The sequence below is a fragment of the Chionomys nivalis genome, chromosome 9 (assembly GCF_950005125.1).
Source record: "Chionomys nivalis chromosome 9, mChiNiv1.1, whole genome shotgun sequence".
In the NCBI taxonomy this organism is placed as follows: domain Eukaryota; kingdom Metazoa; phylum Chordata; class Mammalia; order Rodentia; family Cricetidae; genus Chionomys; species Chionomys nivalis.
In genome coordinates this window covers 44,583,259-44,602,869 of record NC_080094.1, presented here as the reverse complement: position 1 = coordinate 44,602,869, position 19,611 = coordinate 44,583,259, and the positions used below count along the sequence as shown (strand labels likewise).

The window sequence follows — 19,611 nt, the reverse complement described above, 5'->3', positions numbered from 1 at the left end:
CTTTTATCAGATAGTAAGAGTTGTAAAGACATTCTCCCCAGCTACGGCTTGCCTTCTCTTAACAGCTTTTGGGAGAACAGGCATTTTACATTTTAATGAAATATACTATAATGAACTACACTTGTGAATTGTCATGTGTTGTTTGAGCCCATGGAGAAGCTGGCTCTGAAAGCAGGGTTGCCTCTCCCACACCCATTTGGGACCCAAGCAAGTTTATCTCAAAGTTTCTTCCAATTTCCCCTTGTCTGAGGGTGGACTGACCTCTAATTTCTGTGACATGGAGGGAGAGAAGTTGCCAAACTGCCCAACATTGTATCTACTCCTCATTGAGGTGGCCTGGACCATGGAGATCCCCCAAAGGCCAGCGTGGGGGGAATATGGGGCTCAATGTAGCAACGCAGACACGCGCGCGCGCGCACACACACACAGACACACAGGATATATGGCTCTGGCTGTGAAAGGTCAGCTTTGGCTATGGTCTCCCAGGGGATCGGGATTCCATCTAGGAGGCAAACTATTTAATAGAGGTTACTAATGCTTATCCATGTCATAAAAAATGAAAATTCAGTCATGGGAAGCTCATTTATGGAGAGAACGTTCAATTGGGTATTCCGATGGCCTGCCTCAACTTCCCCACTTGGTTTCTGCTGGATGTTGTGCCTGACTTGATGACGTTACCTCTGTTGCTATTTGTTTTATTTGGATGCCCACCCAAAGAAACACACTGTTCTGCCTAGGATTCTTGCTCTTGGGAATGCCAGCTGGCTGACTTGAGGCTTCCTCAGTATATTTCTTTTTCTTTTTTAAAGTTTTTTTTTTAAATTTATTTATTATGTGTACAACATTCTGCTTCCCATACACCAGAAGAGGGCGCCAGATTTCATTACAGATGGTTGTGAGCCATCATGTGGTTGCTGGGAATTGAACTCAGGACCTCTGGAAGAGCAGTCAGTGCTCTTAACCTCTGAGCCATCTCTCCAGCCCCCTCCTCAGTATATTTCTGCTTGGTGTTTTGAGCATCCAGTTTGATGGTTAGCTTTCATTTGCTCGTTCACTTCCCCCACCCCATCCCTGCCCCTCCCCTCGAGACAGGTTCTTTCTATTTAGTCCTGGCTGTCCTGAAACTCACATAAGTTATGTAGAACCAGGTTGGCCTCAAACTCACAGAGATCCTTCTGCCTTTACCTGGCAAGTTCTGGGGTTAAAGGCATGCTACCTGGGTTAGCTGCTCTCTCTTGTACTTCTCTCTCTCTCTTATTTTTTTGTTCTTTGAGACAAGGTTTCTCTGTAGCTTTGGAGACTGTCCTGGAACTCTCTCTGTACCTGGCTGGCCTCGTATGTCACCACCACCATTTATTCTTCGAAATTACTTTTTATTACTTTCTGTGTAAGGTGTTTTGTCTGCATGTATGTCTGTACACATATGCTGTTCTCTTGTCCACAAAGGCCAGCAGAGGGAGAAGAGGGCATGGGATCCCTTGGAACTGGAGTCACAGCCGTGTCACCCTGTGGGTGCTGGAAACTGAGCACAGAATCTCTAGAGGAGCAGCCAATGTTCTTAAACACTGAGCTCCTCTCCAGCCTGCTACTTATTCTTCTGCTTTGGTTTCCTATAGAGTAATAAACTGTCACTCAAAATTGAAAATACAGCTATCAGAGATCATTCTCTGGACTTTATGGCGCAACAGCATATCAAAATGTTATTTTATGGGCTTGGCATGATGCCACATGCCTTTAGTCCCAGCACTCAGGCAGGCAGATCTCTGTGAGTCTGAGGTCTGCCTGGTCTACATAGTGAGTTTCATAGAGTCCCTGTCTCTAAAACACTAAAATAAGAAAGTTATGGATTATGCTTTCGATGCTAATCTAGAACATCTTTGTTGCCTAACAACAGGCTACAGCTATTTTCCCTAGATTTGTAACTTTAAGTTTTACATTTTGGGTTTTGAGCTGTATTTACATGGTATGAATTGCAAACTGAAATGCATTTTCCTCCAATGACTATGCAGTGATTTCTTCACTTTCTAAGTCTATCCTCTACTAACTCGCCTTTAAAGTTTTTATTTTATCCTTTGTGTGTAGGGTGTTTTGCCTGCATGGATATCTGATTTGCACTTGGGTGCCTGGTGCTCACAGAGGCTAGAAGGAATACCTGGAACTGGAGCTACAGATGATAGAGGGCCACCCAGTGGGTGCTGGGAACTGAGCCCAGATGCTCTAGAAGAGCAGCCAGTGCTCTTAACCTCTGGAACAGACAGTTGTGAGCTGCCATGTGAATGCTGGGAATGGAACCTGAGTCCTCTGGAAGAGCAACCATTGCTCCTAACTGCTGAGCCATCTCTCCAGCCCTCTAGACCACAGATCTGTGCCTGTCTCTACCCTCTGAATGTAGCTTCATCAAAATTTTGTTAACTAGCTATTCTAGATCCTTTGTTTCATATCAAACTTTAGAATTACTTTATTAACTTTTGCAAAATTGTTTGTAGCTTGGCTATGATTCTATTGAATATCTAGACCAATTTGAAGAAATTATTTCTTAAAAAGGTGGCGTTTTTTTTTTGTTGTTGTTTGTTTCGTTTTGGTTTTGCCTTTTTGGTTTTTCAGACACCCCTAGCTGTCCTGGAACTTGTAGATTAAGGTGGCCTCATACTCAGAGATCCATCTGCCTTCGACTCCCGTGTGTGGGATTAAAGGCGTACACCACCACTCCCAGTTCAAAAAAATTAACATTTAGTGTGTGTGTCCATAGATGTGGAGGCCAGAGTATAACTTGAGGAAATCTGTTCTTTCCTTTCACCATTGTTAGGTCTCAGGCTGCCCAAATATCCAGAAATGAGCTCAGCCTGGACTATAGGAGGATTTCTGGCAGAGTAAAACTAACATTCCTCAGGAATTTATGAAGCTGGTTCCTGTCTACCAGGAGTCACATTTCCTTACCTCTGGCAGAAAGGGGCACACGGTTCCATTGACATGCACCTACGACTGCATATCAAAGCCCACGCTGGCCTCCAGACTCCCAGTCCCGAGTTACAAGCACTTGCTATGTATTACAAAGCTCCCAACACTAGCCTCCTGGCCCTTTCCTCCCCCAGCTACTCACCCCTTAGAAGGGCCATTCTCCACTATTCCTGCACTTACTGTCTGGCTCTTCTCGCCCATACTCATCTGCTTACTCTCCCTATGCTCTAGTTTCTATGTCTTCTTAGCTCGAATACTCCCTCCCACTCTCCTGATTCCCCAGTCCTGGCCATGTCCAGTCTGCAGGCCACATTTAGTCTGCTTTCTCTCTGAAGTCTTCCAGGTGCCTCTGGCTGTTTTCTCACATCAACAATAAGAACCGTAATCGTGTCGTGGAGTGGTCGCGTCAGCAGTTTCCTTACTTTTTCCCTTATATTTTGAGACAAAGTCTTCCTGTGTGCATAGTAACTAACTTGCTAAATTCACTTAATACTTGGATTTCCTTTAAAGTAATTTTCATTGATTTTTTTTTTTTTTTTTTTTTTTTTGGTTTTTCGAGACAAGGTTTCTCTGTGGTTTTGGATCCTGTCCTGGAACTAGCTCTTGTAGACCAGGCTGGTCTCGAACTCACAGAGATCCGCCTGCCTCTGCCTCCCAAGTGCTGGGATTAAAGGCGTGCGCCACCACCGCCCGGCTTCATTGATTTTTTACATAGACAATCCTGCTACCTGCCAGTAAGTCTTCTTGCTGTCCAACCTCTGACTTTGACTTAGACGCCCTGTGCAATGACTGGGACAGGATGGCCAGCAACAGAGAAGGCCCATGAGGCTAGAAAACTCAGGGTTTTTTTTTCCTGGAAATCAACGGTGGGGTTTCTCCAGCAACACTGGAGAATCAAAGATACAAAAGTCTCTGGAAGGAAATGCAGAAAGTGACGAGGTACCAAACTACAGCTGGAGAACACTTCTCTACAAATACGTTTTTGATGATGAAAACAAAAAATCCATTTCTGCAAAAAAATTATCTTAATTCTTATCTCTATAAAAACAAACCAAAAAAGCTTTTCACTTTTGTCTCCCTTTAATCTTGTCCATAAGAAAGGCATTCCTACGTGTGTCTCAGGCACTGTGCTGGTACTTCTGGTCTCCTGGCTCTCCAAAGGGTTTTATTAACTCACAATGTCTGTGACCATCTCCTTAGCACCACTGTATGGTTTTTTGTTTTTTTTTTTTTTTTTTGATTTTCGAGACAGGGTTTCTCCGTAGTTTTTGGTTCCTGTCCTGGAACTAGCTCTTGTAGACCAGGCTGGCCTCGAACTCACAGAGATCCGCCTGCCTCTGCCTCCCGAGTGCTGGGATTAAAGGCATGCGCCACCACCGCCCGGCTAGCACCACTGTATGTTAACCACGTCCTTTACTGATATATCCGATTGTTACTCGAGATCAACATTTTTCTGACCAGTTTTTCTGTTTTCCTTTGGGTGAGATGTTGTCCTTTTCAAAGGTTTCATTAACAAGAACAGAAATGAATCCAAGAACTCTTTTAATTCAAATTCAATGGGTCCTTAATCACCCACTTTCTGCCCCATTATCAATGTCATACTCCAGCCCTTCCCCTCCCCTATTTCAAAGCTGAGCCCTTGAACTTCTGCTTTTTTTTTGTGTGACCAGTTTAGCACAGCATCTCTGCCACCACCCCTCCCTTGCAATGACCTTGGGTGTCTTCTCTATCAGCTCTTGTTTCCCCTAACTACCAACAAAGGTTGGCCAGTGTTTGCTTTGCTCTCACTGCTCATTGTAGCAAGTAAATAAAGGGATCCTAACTGGTCTTCGGCCTGCATTTGGAGCTTCTCAGGTAGGTGCTAACAACTTACTGAATGCCTGCTATGTGCCAAGAATGCATGCTAAGACTGTGTCCTCCTCCCTCCAGGAAGAGATGAGTACCAAGCATACACAAGACTATACACAACGGGAAGGGTAAGTTAGAATTAGCCAAATCTGAAATCCCACCTAGAATACTGACAGTTTAACTCAATCCTTGATTTTTTCCAGTCCCCAAAAGACTTGTTGATAACAAGGGATATTTAGTGCATATGTTTTTGTGAAGATAGAACTGTGTTAGAAGAATATTCATTGAAATATATTTTGAATAGTTTGCACAAAGGTCCCAGAGGCAGCTTCCCCAATCCTTAAGGCCACGGTTGGGAGAACCACTCCCTCACACAGGAATGTCACTCTGTCCTTCCATGCTTTTATTGATATCAGCAATGGACAAGAACACCCTGGCCCAGCAGCTACGGTATCAGGCAGACCCTTCAGGGTCATTGGTAGCTCTAGTCCCAACCTAAGATCCTGTCTACCCAGGCCATGTTCCCGAATGGGCATGTCCCCGTCTGTCCTGTTTATATGTGTGGATCAGTCTGTCTGAGTGTCTGAGTCGCTGCCTACACGCCCCACCGATCCTTGGTACATGGTATGGGCTGTTAGAAACATAGCGTGACTTGCCCCGGTGGACCACAGGGCCCCGGTGTTGACCATGGGAGACAGGGCCAGACACTGACGGTGGCAGGGGACCAGGCACAAAGTTCATTCCAGGGCCACATCCTACAAAAGAACCAGTCATTATCAGAGTAAGTTTCTGACTAGATAGCTCTCCTCCTCTGGGGTAAGTTTCTCTGGACTTTTATTTCCCTTCTGCGAAAATGGGGATTCTACTTTGATTCTACTTCCCTTACCACCAGACCAAGAACTGTGAGCAGATTAATGAGTTTACAGAGGCTGTTCCAATCTGAGGGACTAATGTGACTAAGCCCAACTCCCAAGCTCATGTGAACACAGGTGGCTAGGTTGGGGAATGGGCACAGGAGGCTGGGGAAGGTGTGAGCAGAGGCTACAGAGGTACCTACCAAAGTTAGATGGCATCGAGAAGTCCTCCATTGCATTGTGTTTGAAGAATTCATAGGGTGGAAAGGGCTGGCCTTGGGAAAAGGGGGCATCCTGGTGCAGGGGTGGGAACAAGGGAGGTGGGGAGGGCTGAAGAAGCGGGTAAGGAAAAGACATGGGAGGAGGCAAATGGAAAGGTGGGAGTAGGGGCAAGGCCAGCTTCTCCTTGAAGTCTAGAGGCTGCTTATGGCTTCCCTGGAATGGATGATCCATCTCTGGCCAGTCTTCAATCCATGGATCTAGGAATAGGATGATTGTGTTAAGTTGGCCAGGGATGCCAGGTTGCCACAAATGCTGTCTATCCACACTTCCAGAGCTCTATTCCAGCCTTCTTCATTTCTCTTCACAAGACAAGACTAAATCGTGTTCCTTTTTTTGGCTACTCATGTCTGCCTGTGTTCTGACTTCATGCCTGCTCCTGCGCAGTGGCTTTATCTTTAGTTTTTTCTTCTTCCCAAGTCATCCTATAGATCAATAAGTTAGTCAAATATATAGATCCAACTCCCCCTTCCAACTAGTCCAATTTCTTCTAAACCATCGCAGGGAGTTTTCTACCATGTTTTTATCCCTCATCAATTGTGCATTGCCTCTTTTGAATACTTTATGCCTTTAATGCTTTTCTTACTAAATAGAACTGCCTGACAAACTTAACAAACCACTTCTTTCCAACAGTTCAGCTACATGACATCAACAATACACCCTGTCCTGAAAGTACTTCTCTGTTCTCAACTACTTTTGCTTCCCTATCAATCTGTTCTCTGCCAACCCAAAGTGTGAGCATGGCTCTGCTGTCTGCTTCCTAGTTCACACTCACATACCCTCTGCTACTGATGACTCCAAGTGTGGCTACCACAGGTCAAACAGATCTTCCCTAACCAAACTCACTTGTTCATCTTCCCACTTCAAATCAAGTCTTTAACAATTTTAACTCCCCCCCCACCCCACCCTTGAGACAAGGTCTGATACTTTCCAGGCTGGCCTTAAACTCACTTTATAGTTAGTGATCCTCCTGCTTCATTTCTCAAGTGCTAAAGTTACAAGCATGCACCACCGTGACTGGTTGTAAATGGTGCTAGAGACTGAACCCATGGCTTCATACATGCTGCCAACTTCAAGCACTCTACCACGTGAGCCACATCTCCAGCTATTTCCAGTTCTTAGATGGAATCCGAAGCTGTGAAGTACCACAAACTAGGCTTTCAACCTTTTCAAACATTCCTTTTTTTACTGAGGACCAGTTCTCTCACTAAGCAAAACAAAGGAAATGGAACCAGTACATAATCCATCTGAATCCACCTTCCTAAAGTTCCAGCTCTTAGCTAATAAGCCCTAATGGCAGACTATTCCTGGCCTTCTGTGCCCCCCACAGCTTCTATTGCTGCAACAACAGCATCTAAGATTGGAACTCATGCTTCCAATTCAGCAAAGACTATATTCTTGGCACTGAAGCCCAGCATATCTGTGATGGCACCGGGCTGGAGGGGATGAACTACCAACAAGTGACCTGATGCAGAGGAGCAGCAACCGGAGAAAGAAGTCAGGATGTTTCCTTTGCAGTCCGGCAGGGACTAAGAGACTAACAAGCAAACAAAAGATCCATAGCAAAGGTCTCAGCAGGTAGGCAATGAGAGCAGCATCTCAAAACCAAACTGAAGGAGTGGGACTCTCGCACCTACAGCAGTGGCTAGGATGGGGTGGGGGGACTGAACTAGGCTGGAACCAGAGAGACTGGGACCCTGCGGCAGAGCCGAGGAGCCTGTGAGCGACTGTCCACTAACCGAATCACCTAGAGACTGACTTGCAAAGACACTGCAGGTTACACTGTCTCTGCTCTACAGGCTGCTAGCTGGCTGGAGCTCTCACTTCTGCAGTTGATGAGCTTTTCTGGCGCTGCAACACTACTTGGACTTGGACCACCCTTCCTCCATATCTGTCCTCGCGCTTCCTACCTGAGACTACCTACAAAGAGTTTCACTTTCCTTCATCTCATTGACTATGGTCTTTTGATCCTGGCTTTTTTGTTGTTGTTTGTTCTGTTTTGTTTTTGGCTTTTTGAGACAGGATTTCTCTTTGTAACAGCCTTGGCTGTCGTGGAACTCACTTTGTAGACCAGGCTGGCCTCGAACTCACAGAGATCCGCCTGCCTCTGCCTCAAAAGTGCTGGGATTAAAGGCGTGCGCCACCACCGCCCGGCCTTGACCCTGCCTTTTACAATCAGTACTTGCACACTTTCCTTCAAATACGCAGAAGGAATCACAAAGCTGAAGAACCAGGAGATGAACAGTCATGTGACTCCCATGATCTAACCACTCCCAGGAAGTGAGAGAGGAATACTCAGGAACCACCACCATTTTTTCAAAGGATCACCTACTTTCTACAGGTACCTCTGTTGCATTTGGTTCTCTGTGTCTTCTGTGCTAAAGGTCCTATCGACATCACTACCCACTTACCCTGTGGCAGATCTTACCTGGGAGAGGGTCATGTTTGGGTAGCTCCACACCCCAGGCATCAGCCACATGGGTCAGAAGTAAGTGTGAGAGATGGCGGTGTGCATGCTGGTCCCAGTGGACACCATCTCGATGACGGTGATGCACGGCGTGACGGAAATGGAAGTGGAGATCCAGGACGTCGAAACAATGGTTCCCGGCTAGTGTAGCACTGTAGAAGTTCCCCTCAACCACATCCTGTCGCAGAGAAACTGCCAGGGGCTGGAGCTAATGGAGAAAGTGGAGCCTCTAAAATGGTCTCCTATTGACCAGCCAGCCACTCTATCCCCTGTCCAGAAGGGTCCCACTCACTCACCTCTGGAAGGAGGAAACCCCCAGTGACACGCTCCCCCAAAGGCATTGCCATGTTCCACACCAGCAGACAAGAGTCTGGCAAAACCTGATCCATTCGTACAAACACTCGTTCCAAGTTCTCTCTGTAGCTCTCCATTGGGCAGCGGCCATATCTGTTGGGTAACACGGAGGGTGGGCAAGGGCACAGGGATGGCGCCATACCTCCTCCTCCAACCAGTATTTCCCTTTCCCTCGCCTGAACCTGGAGAGATCCCAGAGGCAGGAGTTGATGATCACCAGGTCAGGGGCAGGTCCGTACGACAGTTCCTTCAAGACGTCCTCGAGATACTCGGAGTAAACACGGGTGAGGAAGTAGAAGCGCACAAGGTGGTGGCCAGAGACAGAGCAGAACTGGCGGACCTCTCGGTACTGTGTTCCGTTGTGGAGCTCGCCCAGCTGGCCCCCAGCCACCAGCTGATCCTGTTCAAAGCTCAGCTCCCCCTACCCACCCACCCCCACCCCGATGGTCAGATCCATGCCAGGCAGGTGGTCCTTTCCAGGCCAGGGTCTGCACCCACCCAACACTGGCATGGTTGCCAAGCTTCTCTCACCTTGGCTTTTAACTGGGAGGCTGTGAGCAGTGTGTCTTTCTGGAGCAGAAGCACCAGGTCCTTATACACAGCTCTCTGAACTGCAGGGAGACAGGGATCCTAAGGTTAAGGCAGGCCTCTGTACCTCTCAGAGCCTTCCAAATGAAGGCCTTCTGTTTCCCAGGGTTTGGCTGCTCAAGAGCTGACTTAAAGGAAAAGAAAAGATGAGGTTTTAAAAACCTGGCTCGGTTCTGTCTAGTCAGATGCATCTCCTCTAACCTATATATACAGTGATCCAAGAAACCAAGGGGCACAATTAAGCCGGCCCTGTCAACAGGGAAACACACAACATAACCCACAGCTCCTTTTAAGAAAATCATGGAGGGCTACAAGAGATAAAGATGCTACAAGCATGGGCTAAAATAATGCACAAATAATATGCCAGGTCACCCGTGGAAAGTATGTAGGTGAAAAAAAAAATGCAAGTCTAGTGTTCTAAAACAGTAGAAGATGGAGAAGACGGAAATGGAGATACGGGGTGCAGACATAAAGAAAAGGCTGCAGATATAGGGCTATGAAATGCCATCCTAGAGTGGTCACTCACTGGAGTCCCCCAAAATGACCACGAACTTGTTGTGGAGCAGTTGCTGGACTTCGGAGGCTTGGAAGTGGACCATGGCGCTTCGCAGTAGGCGGTGTGGCATCTTGTTTTCCAAACAGAAGACCATGCTGCCACTGATGCCAGCTGCAGAGAGAGGCCACTAAGCTGAGGGAGGGCAGGGACTCAAGGTAGGTCAGTCTGTCCCAAGATGAGAGATGCGCGCTGGCCCCTCCCTGGCTGCTCTGTGTAACAGGGAGGAGAGTGGGGCCGCATGGCGCATTCCATGATAGCACCAGCCTTCATCACACTCGGAGGGAAGGTGGAGGGTCGCTTGGACCAAGGGCCTACACTATGGCGCTTCGCGCGCGCAGCGACTCCCTTGCTCCCAGCCACGTGTCAGCAGCGGCCCCGCGCGTGCGCACACGTCCGCTCGCGCCAGTTACCAAGTCTCCGGGCTCCAGGGATTCACCGGCCAGTAGGGCAGGCCCGGGCGCCCTGCGCCTTGCCCACGACGGGCTCCTGGTCTAGAGTCATGTTCCCGCGCCCCTGGAGGGCGGTAGGTTCTGCAAAGACCCCGCCCCGCAGAGCCCAGGTGCCCAGGTTAGCTGTCGGTGCGCAGCTCGACGCCCAGTGCTCTCCATACGGGCGTCGCGGTGGTCCAGCCAGCGCCTCCAGCATCTGAGCTCCAGGAGGAGATGCTCATGGCTCCCACTTCCGGTCACCCATGTCCCTCCCTGCGCGACCCGCAACGCCGGAGGGGTCAGAAAGACAGCGAGGTTGGCCGCCGTGAAGGATAGGAATCGGGGCTAGGCCCACCCGGGCGGGCGCGAAGCCCGGGTAGGAGCGGAGAGCAGAACGATAGCTCAGTGCGGTTTGCCCACAGTGCTGATGGCCGCTACGGCGGCCTCGCCACGTGACCTCCGACGGGCGGAAGCGGAAGTGCGGCCTGGAGCTTGCGCCAGGCGGGTGTTTCCTAGGCGCTTCTAGCCGCCAGGTGTACCAGACATGGACTGTTACACAGCGAATTGGAACCCACTCGGGGACTCTGCCTTTTACCGGTGAGCCGCCCGCTGCCCCACCTCCTCGCCCACTGCCCAGCTTACCGTGCTTGTTTGCTGGTTTGAGCCTCCCCCGGCGGAGCCAGCGGCGCTCGCCCCCCCCCCCCCACTGGTGCTGACGTCCGCCCCTCCGGCTGCTAGCTCGAACGTCTGCCACTTTACGCACGGTTGCCTAGGGGCAGCAATCTGGTCCTTCCTCTGCTCCAACAGAGGCAGGCTCAGAAGACACCCCAATATCGAGGTCTGTCAGCCTCCGGAAGGATGCTCAGATCATGTTGAGGGAGGCCGCCCGCGGCAACCGCCAGTGCCAGTCTCCTTCCGGAAACTGCTGCTGAAGTCAGACCACAGGGGCTCTCAGAGGAGGGCGGGATCGCCACAGCGGGCGGGGTGACAGTACTGACCAAAGCTGAGAGAAGGGGGTGACTAGCCGGCACTATTAATGAAGAACCCTAGGCATTGGCAGCTCACTGAAGTTAGAGAGCCCTGAGCTGTGGGTCTGAAGTAGTACGTGATTACAGTAGTTAGCGTCTCGTTGAGTTTCTTTCTAAAATAAGGTACAAGCTACTTGTAGAACATACATCAATTGGTCAACTTCTGTTTGTCTCCCTTAGCGGCTTCCAGTTTGATCTTAACCATTCTCAAATCGTGTTCCAACCGCACAGAATTGCAGGCCCTCATCACATCCATGTAGCCTGTTGTCAAATAGTTGTCCAGCCTGTGGTGTCCCATGCCTCTAATTCCAGCAGTCTGCAGATCCAGGCCAGCCTGGCCTGCGTAGTCAGTTCAGGCCAGCCAGGGCAGCATAGTAAGACCCTGTTTTAAAACAACAACACAGAAATAAACAAAACCTAGTTGCCCAACTAGTTGCAAAATTGCAAAGAATGTTTTATTGATGCACCTGAAGATCATGAAGTCGTTGCATTGGTGTCTTATTTCAGTAGAAGACATTGCTCCTGCTAGTGAGGCTGTTTACTGTTCTCATAGCCCAACTTTTAATGAAATTTTGTTGTTTAGAGTGTGATGCATTTTCCAGACAAACGATGCCTTGTAGTAATTTTTAGAGACCTGTTGCATTTGTTTATTCATCATTCCTCCTAGACACATGTGCAATATGAAAAATGAAAAACTTAGTTGAAATCAACAGAAACTGTTAATGATTTCACCCATTGAAAATACTAGTGAGCAGAGTGTGGCGTCACACCCGTTATCCCTCAGCCCTTGGCGGGTGGAGACAGGAGGATCAGGGTTAGTAACTGGTCAGTTTGTACTTTACCTTAGAAAGAAAGCCAATAAGCAGCCAACTGCTGTAATCGTGTTACTATATACACGCATTTGTATATAGCTGTTGGACTCTAGCGTCCAAACACCGAGGAGGAGTCGCCCCCAGAGACCATCTCACACACCACAGCCGATGCAAAAGCATGAGGATTTTATTAATTCTGTCATGACAGGGTCCCCCAGCATTCGGGAAGCCGAGGGACCTCGAGTAGCTGGTACAGTCTACTTTTAAAAGGGCCACAGAAGCAAGGGGGATTGTTCTTTGACTATTATGATTGGCTTATTCGAAAGGGCTATTACCAATAATTGACTGGAGAGCTGTTGCCAGATCAGGTGAGGTAAGAGGTCATTTTGACCCCATTTCCCAGGGGACTGAACCAAAACATACGTATATGGGTAATTGTTCAGGAACTGAGTACGTGCGAGTGTAGCTGTTAGGTCCTTGGTTCCCAGGGGAGGAGGGGAAGCACTATGGCACAGAGGCTGAGAGGATTCAGAATTGTCAAAATGGCTTCAGAATTGTCTTAAAGTCTTACATAGCCAAGTCAGCTTTGGCTGTATTCATACATTGAAGGCCATCCTGGGCAAGGTGAGACTCCGTCCCAAAACACATGCTTAAACTAAAAACTGAAAATAAAATATTAACTATTATTTTTAAGGTACTTTTAAATCAGCATAAAAGCAAAGAAGCCTTTATTACAACAGAGCTTCTCCTTTTTATTGTATAAAATCTTAGCTTCATGCATACATAAAGTTTCAAAAGATGTGACTGTATGTCATAGAAGTGGCTAACTTCCCATTACCTGCATTGAACTCATAGAAACAATTAGAAATGTTAAGCCTTGCTAGAGATGGTATATATGTCCTAGAGTGCAAATAAGTAATACTTTCTGCCAGGTGGTGTTTGCACACGCCTTTAATCCTAGCACTCTGAGTGACTGTGTGAGTTCAAGGCTAGCCTGGTCTACAGAGTGAGTTCCGGGACAGGCCCTAAAGCTACAGAGAAATCCTATCTTGGAAAACCAAACAACAAATAAGACTTTCTTATATACTGGACGCTATGCTAGGTATTTGTATTTTATGTATACTTTCTTAAGTATCCCCACCATATAGAATTGGGATCATGATTTGTTCTAATTTACTGATGGGGAAGTTGAGGGACAGGGAGTCCAGGTTAAGTAACTACGTGGCTCTGTAAATGGTAGCACATGCCTTTAATCCTAGCAGAGGCAGCTGAACCTCTTGAGTTTGAGGCTAGCCCAATCTACAGAGTGATTGAGTTCCAAGACAGCCAGCACTACACAGAGTGTAGAAACCCTGTCTTGAAAAGCCTCCCTACCCCTTCCCCACAAGAACAACAGGATGTTGTAGACTCTGTACCAAAACAGAATTTTTGATTTTACATTTTGTGTGTGTGTGTGTGTGTGCGCGCGCTTGCAGGCATGCAGCACAACAAACGTTTGGAGGTCAGAGGGCAACTTGTAGGGGGAAGGTTCTCTCCTTTCCACCACATGGAATCTGGGGGATTGAACTCAGGTCTTCAGGCTGGCAACAAGTGCTTTACAAAGCTGAGCCCTCTTGGCCCAGATTGGTTTTTGTGTTTTTGTTTTGGTTTGGTTTTGTCCTTTGTTTGTTTGTTTTGAGACGGGGTTTCTGTGTGTAACAGCCCTAGCTGCCCTGGAACTAGCTCTTGTAGACCTGATTGGCCTTGAACTCACAGAGATCCACCTGCCTCTGCCTCCTGAGTACTGGGATTAAAGGTGTGCACTACCACCGCCCAACCAGCCCAGACTTTTTTTTAAACAGGAGAATGCAAAAGCATTTCTAGTTTATTCACCAGTGTGAGATGTTTTAGAACAGGTGCTTGATTTAGTTCACACCTCATCGGGACCTAATCTGTGATTCTGGTGAGTGAATGAATGGTGAACAAGTGGAGCTCTTTCTCTGAGTCCCATCTGAAGGGCAGAGGTCTTTGCATTGAATTCATTTTCTCAAGAACTTGCTGGACTTGAAAAGATAAGGAGAGAAGTGGTGGCCATCTCTTACCAGGTTCTAGAAATTTAACCACTTTAATCCTAAAAAAATGCAACTTGAGCTGATTCCATTCATTAATTTGACCCACCTTTGCCAGACTCAGTATGTGTCGATGGGTAAGATAGACTATAGAGTCTGCCTTTGACATTCATGGGTCTTACAGCCAGCACGTGACACGGAGGATAAGGACTCAACCTTTGATCCTAGTTATTACGGGGAATACTGAACTTGGGGGTGAGAGGGAGCAAGTAATCAAGGATGGCTTGGGTTCTCAGCTTAAGATGATGAAAAATAAGTGAATTTGGCCGAGAAGAGGTTGGACTGGTGTGTGGTGGTTTATGCTCATGTTTGTGGTATATGTAAGCTCACATGCTCAAAAGAAGGTGGAGGGTTGGTGGTGCTCCTCAGGAGCCATTTACTCTTGCTTTTATTGTTTTGTTTTTGTTTTTTCGAAACAAGGTTTCTTTGTAGCTTTGGTGCCTGTCCTGGAACTCACTCTGTAGACCAGGCTGGCCTCAAACTCACTGAGACCCACCTGCCTCTGCCTCCTGATTAAAGGGATTAAAGGCGTGCGCCACCACCGCCCAACTTTACTCTGCTTTTTAAAGATAAGGTCTCTCACTGAACCTTGGGCAGGGATCCGCCCATCTCCACCTTCCTAGCACCCCATGCCTGGGATCTTAAGTGGTGCTGAGAATCAAACTCAAGGTCTCACACTTTTGCAGCAAGCACATTAGTGAATGACTTAGCTGTGTCCCTGGTCCCATGAACTTGGATTTGAACACATTGAGTTTCAGACACTTTAGAAATAGTTCATTTGTAAAAGGAAGAAGAATGACAATAAAATTTATTTATTTATTATGTATACAATAATCTGTCTGTGTGTATGTCTGCTGGCCAGAAGAGGGCACCAGACCTCATTACAGATGGTTGTGAGCCACCATGTGGTTGCTGGGAATTGAACTCAGGACCTCTGGAAGAGCAGGCAATGCTCTTAACCACTGAACCATCTCTCCAGCCCCGACAATACATTTTATATCCCCTGAAATATTTATTCTTAAGCCGGGCGGTGGTGGCGCACGCCTTTAATCCCAGCACTTGGGAGGCAGAGGCAGGTGGATCTCTGTGAGTTCGAGACCAGCCTGGTCTACAGAGCTAGTTCCAGGACAGGCTCCAAAAAAAAAGCCACAGAGAAACCCTGTCTCGAAAAACCAAAAAAAAAAAAAAAAAAAAAAAAAGAAAGAAATATTTATTCTTGTAGGTTTTCTTTTTCTTTTCTTTCTCTAGATACTGGGTAGTCCTGTTATTTTTAAAAGAGAAGGAGATTATTTACTGTTATTTTTAGATTTATTTGTTTTATGTATGAGTGCTTTATTTGCATGTATGCCTGCAGGCCAGAAGAGGGAGGGCATCAGATCCCATTGTAGATTGTGGTTGCTGGGAATTGAACTCAGGACCTCTGAAGAGCAGCCAGTGCTCTTAACCATTGAGCAATCTCTCCAGCCCCAGACATTGTAAGGTAACATGTGGGTGCTGGGAATTGAACCTGGATACTCTCTGCAAAAGCAGCCAGTGCTCTTAACTGCTGAGCTGGCTTCCCAACCTTTTTTTGTGTTTTTTTGTTTGTTTGTTTTTTTTGTTTGTTTCTGAGACAGGCTCTCATGTAGCACAGGATGACCTGCCTCCATCTGCCAAATGTTAGGGATATAGGCATGTGCTGTTGTACCTAGATTATCCAGTCCTGGGCATTGAACCCAGGGATTCATACATGCTAGACAAGTGTTCTACCATCTGAGCTACTTTCCCAGCTCTTTATCTGAACCATTTTTTAATTACTGTCCAGTAGTGTGGAATATATTTACTATGGTATAGAGCCAGTTTAAATTTTATCCATCTAACAAAACTGAAATTCTGTACCTAATAAATTGAAATTCCTCATTAAACAAATACTCCCCTTTCTCTGTATTTGACTATTCTAGGTAATTCATGCAAATGACATCTATCATTTGTCTTTTTGTGAATGGATTATTTAACTTAATGTTATAATATCCCCAAGGTTAATGTTATAGCATATATCATAATTTCTTATTCTTTAAGGCTGAAAGATTTTGTTGTATGTACATACTGCATTTTTCTTATCTGTTCTGTCAGTAAGTGACATGGGGTACAAATGGGCAGAATGGAGGACAGTGGCTCAGAAAAGCCTGCAGGTGGTGCAGATATCATGAGGACAGGCAATGTACTCAATATTAAAGGCTAGCTACATTTTTGAAATCTTGTCAGCAGCAGTAAATGGACCCTGGATTCTAATACCAGGAAACCATTAAACAAAGCAGTGTTGCTATCACCCCTTATCTCTGGAAAATGCTGCTCCTGTAAACACGTACGTATGTGTGTGTGTGAGTGTGTGTGTGTCTTTAAAAGGGTTAATTGAGTAAATGCTTAGTTTGTGGGAGGAAATGCAAGAAATGAATGAACAAAAACCCTCTTTCAGACTCTGTTTCTGTTTCACTTCTTCTGGGTGTATATCCAGAAATAGAATTACTGGATTGTCTGGCAGTTCTGTTCACATTTTTAGAGCTGCCATACTGTTTTCCACAGCAGCAGTTACGCCATTTTACAAACCAGCTGCCGTACCCAAGAGTCCTTGAGTAGCATTTAGTTTTGAGTTTGTTGGAGACACGGGATTTTGGAAATGATAGTGGGCCCCCATTAGGGACCTACAGAATGGTGGATTGCTCCCTAATGTTAGACCTGATGTACTCCTTCCCAGAGCTTCTCCAGCCTGTTACACACAGGGCTCTTTTCACACCATGGTGGACAGTGCTTCCCCAGAAGTTTGCCTGCATAACCACAGGGTCATTACCAATTACTGCAGGGGCTGGAATGGAGGCTACGAGAAGTACTAGGTTTCATGGTTCCCAGATTAGAATCTAGGATCCGTGTATTACTGCGCAGGAGTTTTCCATTTCTGGGATGTGAGAATGAAAGAAGGATGTAACTAGCCTTCTACATTGAGGGATGGCCTGCCCTCATGAAAGCTTTACCCTAGGCTTTTCTGAGAGGCTACCCTCCACTCTGCACATCTGTTCCCCATGCCATCCAGGAGGCATGTGTTGTCCCCAACAACACTGTCTACCTTGAAGGCTTTGGGAGGTGATCTGTCCATTGTTGCTTTCCTCTCCCCTGCCTTCCTCCTGCATAGTTAGTTCCTTTATGCCAGTCACTTCTTCCTTCCTTCCTGGTCTTTGTAGCTGCCGAACCCCTGGACCACATTCGATGACTGTTTGGAAGCTTTGGCCCAATGGCCTCCTGTATTTCCCAGCTCTTGCTGCTTTGGGGGCAGCATAAGTGAGCACTTGGCTTCACAGTTCTGACAATTTGTATTCAAGTGATTACACCCCCCTTGGCACCCCCAGCCTGTCTCACCCCTCCAATGCCTGTCCAGAACTGCTCTACCTCTACAGCTTTGAAACCCTCTCAAGCATGTAGAATCTGCTACAGACATTTTTTTCCCCTGTATCTAGGAGGACAGCTATGGTCACACAGCTCATTTTTGTTCTTGTCTTTTCTCTAGCAACCTTACTCTTTTGCCCTCTGTCATACCTGGCTATATAGAACCATCTCCTTGCACCTTTTTTTTGAGGTTACAGAGTGCTAAGGTTCCACAGTGGGCAGGTTGGTGGTACTACAGAGCCATGCTCCCAGTTTTATCTGGACTCCTGTGTCTTGTCTTGTGGAGTCATCCTATATTCTCCAAAAAGGCTCAGTGTGTGAAAGATTACATGATGAAACAATTGTGAATGATTCAGATACTTCAGAAATCCTGAAAATCAATGTCCTTGCACTTTCTTCTGTATTTCACCTTGTGAGCCACCATGTGGTTGCTGGGAATTGAACTCAGGACCTTTGGAAGAGAGCAGGCAATGCTCTTAACCTCTGAGCCATCTCTCCAGCCCCTGTATTTCACCTTGTTCGTTCCCGAGAACTGAAGGTCATTGAACGGAAAGGCCTAGGTTTCACCTGACTACCCTGTATAATCATGCACCTGTCCCTTGCCTTATGTATACCATATTCTGCATAAAAAGTACAATGAGAATGGGAAGAAGATAAAGGCTAGTGTGTACATACATATGTATCTATAACTAGTATAGAGAAAATGTGCAAAGTGACACTGGTCTTGTATTTATTATCAGTCATAAAAGATCACCGTTGCTACTGCAGCTTTCAGCTGCTCCTGCATATCCCCTATAACTATGCTCCTAGCCAGAAATCCTTTGTCCTTGTTTCCTCCCCAGTAGAGTGACCAAGCCTTCCTTCTTCGGTCATGCTGCTGTGTTTGGTTCTTGAAGTTTCTCATTGACCGTTGCTATTGGACATGAAAACCCAAAGAGTTGCCACAGAGCAGCCCCCAGACTTTAGGCATAGTCCTTCCTGCCCACTTTTTTTCCCCTTTTAAGAATAGCCCACTTTAGTAAATTAAGCCCCCTTTTTATGCCTGTTGTCAGAACAGCTCAAGGTGGCACTCTTACCTTCCAATTCAGTAAATCCATTGTCGCCTCTCCTGATAGACCCATTAGCCCCTAGAAGACTCAGCTCTGCAAGCCGACAGACCGCAGTTTCCAGAACAAGAAGCTACTGTACTTCTACCCTTAGATCCAGGTCTCATGTGTTCTGTGGAGAAAACTGCCTCTTGCGGTGGTTTCTGATCCAAAGGATAAGGCAGAATCCATTCTTAAGGGTAGTTTGACTTCCAGTTAGTGTTTATTTCATTATCTGTTAACTTGGTGCTGTGGTCTGGATATGAAATATTCCCCATTAACTGTGTATGTTTTGGGGGCTTGGTTGCTAGCTAGGCTTGAGGGGAAGCAGTTAGATCATGGGGTCTCTGGACTAATCAATGCTTTCTATATGTTGAGGGATTCAAAATTGAAATAGTGTTTGAAGATTGTAGAACTGTGGAAGGTCGGGCCTAGTTGTAGGAAGTGGTATCTGGAGACATACCGTGAAAGATGTATCTTGTCCCCAGCCCCTCCTGTTTCCCTGCTTCCTAACTTTCATAAGCAGCCACTGCCACATGTTCTTGCCACCATGATGTTCTGCTTTGTCTCACAGCTGAAGTCTGACCTCGTACTGAAGCTTTTCATAATGTCTTAGTTACTTTTCTATTGCTGTGAGGAGACATCATGACCAAGCCAGCTTATAAAATAATTGGGGACTTGCTTACAGTTTTAGAGGGTGAGTCCATGTCCATCATGACAGGAGGCATGGCAACAGACATGCAAGAATGGTGCTGGGGCAGTATCTACAAGCTCACATTATAATCCACAAGTTGGAGGCAGAGAGAGCAAGACTGTGGCCCCAGAGACA

General features: G+C 46.7%; 2 protein-coding genes across 3 annotated transcripts in view; one reads left to right on the top strand and one right to left on the bottom strand.

The window, feature by feature from the left end:
- Positions 1–4,513: 4,513 nt before the first annotated feature.
- Pced1a (PC-esterase domain containing 1A) lies at positions 4,514–11,050 on the bottom strand. 2 transcript variants are annotated; one of them, XM_057780674.1, is made up of 8 exons: positions 10,975–11,050; positions 9,875–10,015; positions 9,292–9,371; positions 8,943–9,181; positions 8,703–8,853; positions 8,368–8,614; positions 5,864–6,139; positions 4,514–5,561 (listed from the first exon to the last, which is right to left on the bottom strand). In XM_057780674.1, the coding sequence occupies exons 2-8, from the start codon at positions 9,996–9,998 to the stop codon at positions 5,314–5,316; spliced, it is 1,365 nt and encodes a 454-aa protein (XP_057636657.1). In that variant the 5' UTR covers positions 9,999–10,015; positions 10,975–11,050; the 3' UTR covers positions 4,514–5,313. The 2 variants fall into 2 exon arrangements, with proteins under 2 accessions (XP_057636657.1, XP_057636656.1); XM_057780673.1 differs by lacking the exon at positions 10,975–11,050 and adding an exon at positions 10,315–10,760 and having other exon boundaries at positions 4,515–5,561.
- Vps16 (VPS16 core subunit of CORVET and HOPS complexes) overlaps positions 10,728–19,611 on the top strand; it is a 22,722-nt gene continuing 13,838 nt past the window's right edge. Inside the window, exon 1 of the mRNA XM_057780671.1 lies at positions 10,728–10,929. Within this exon, the coding sequence (XP_057636654.1) occupies positions 10,877–10,929 (53 nt within the window). The 5' untranslated portion in view covers positions 10,728–10,876. The remainder of the gene's footprint in view (positions 10,930–19,611) is intronic.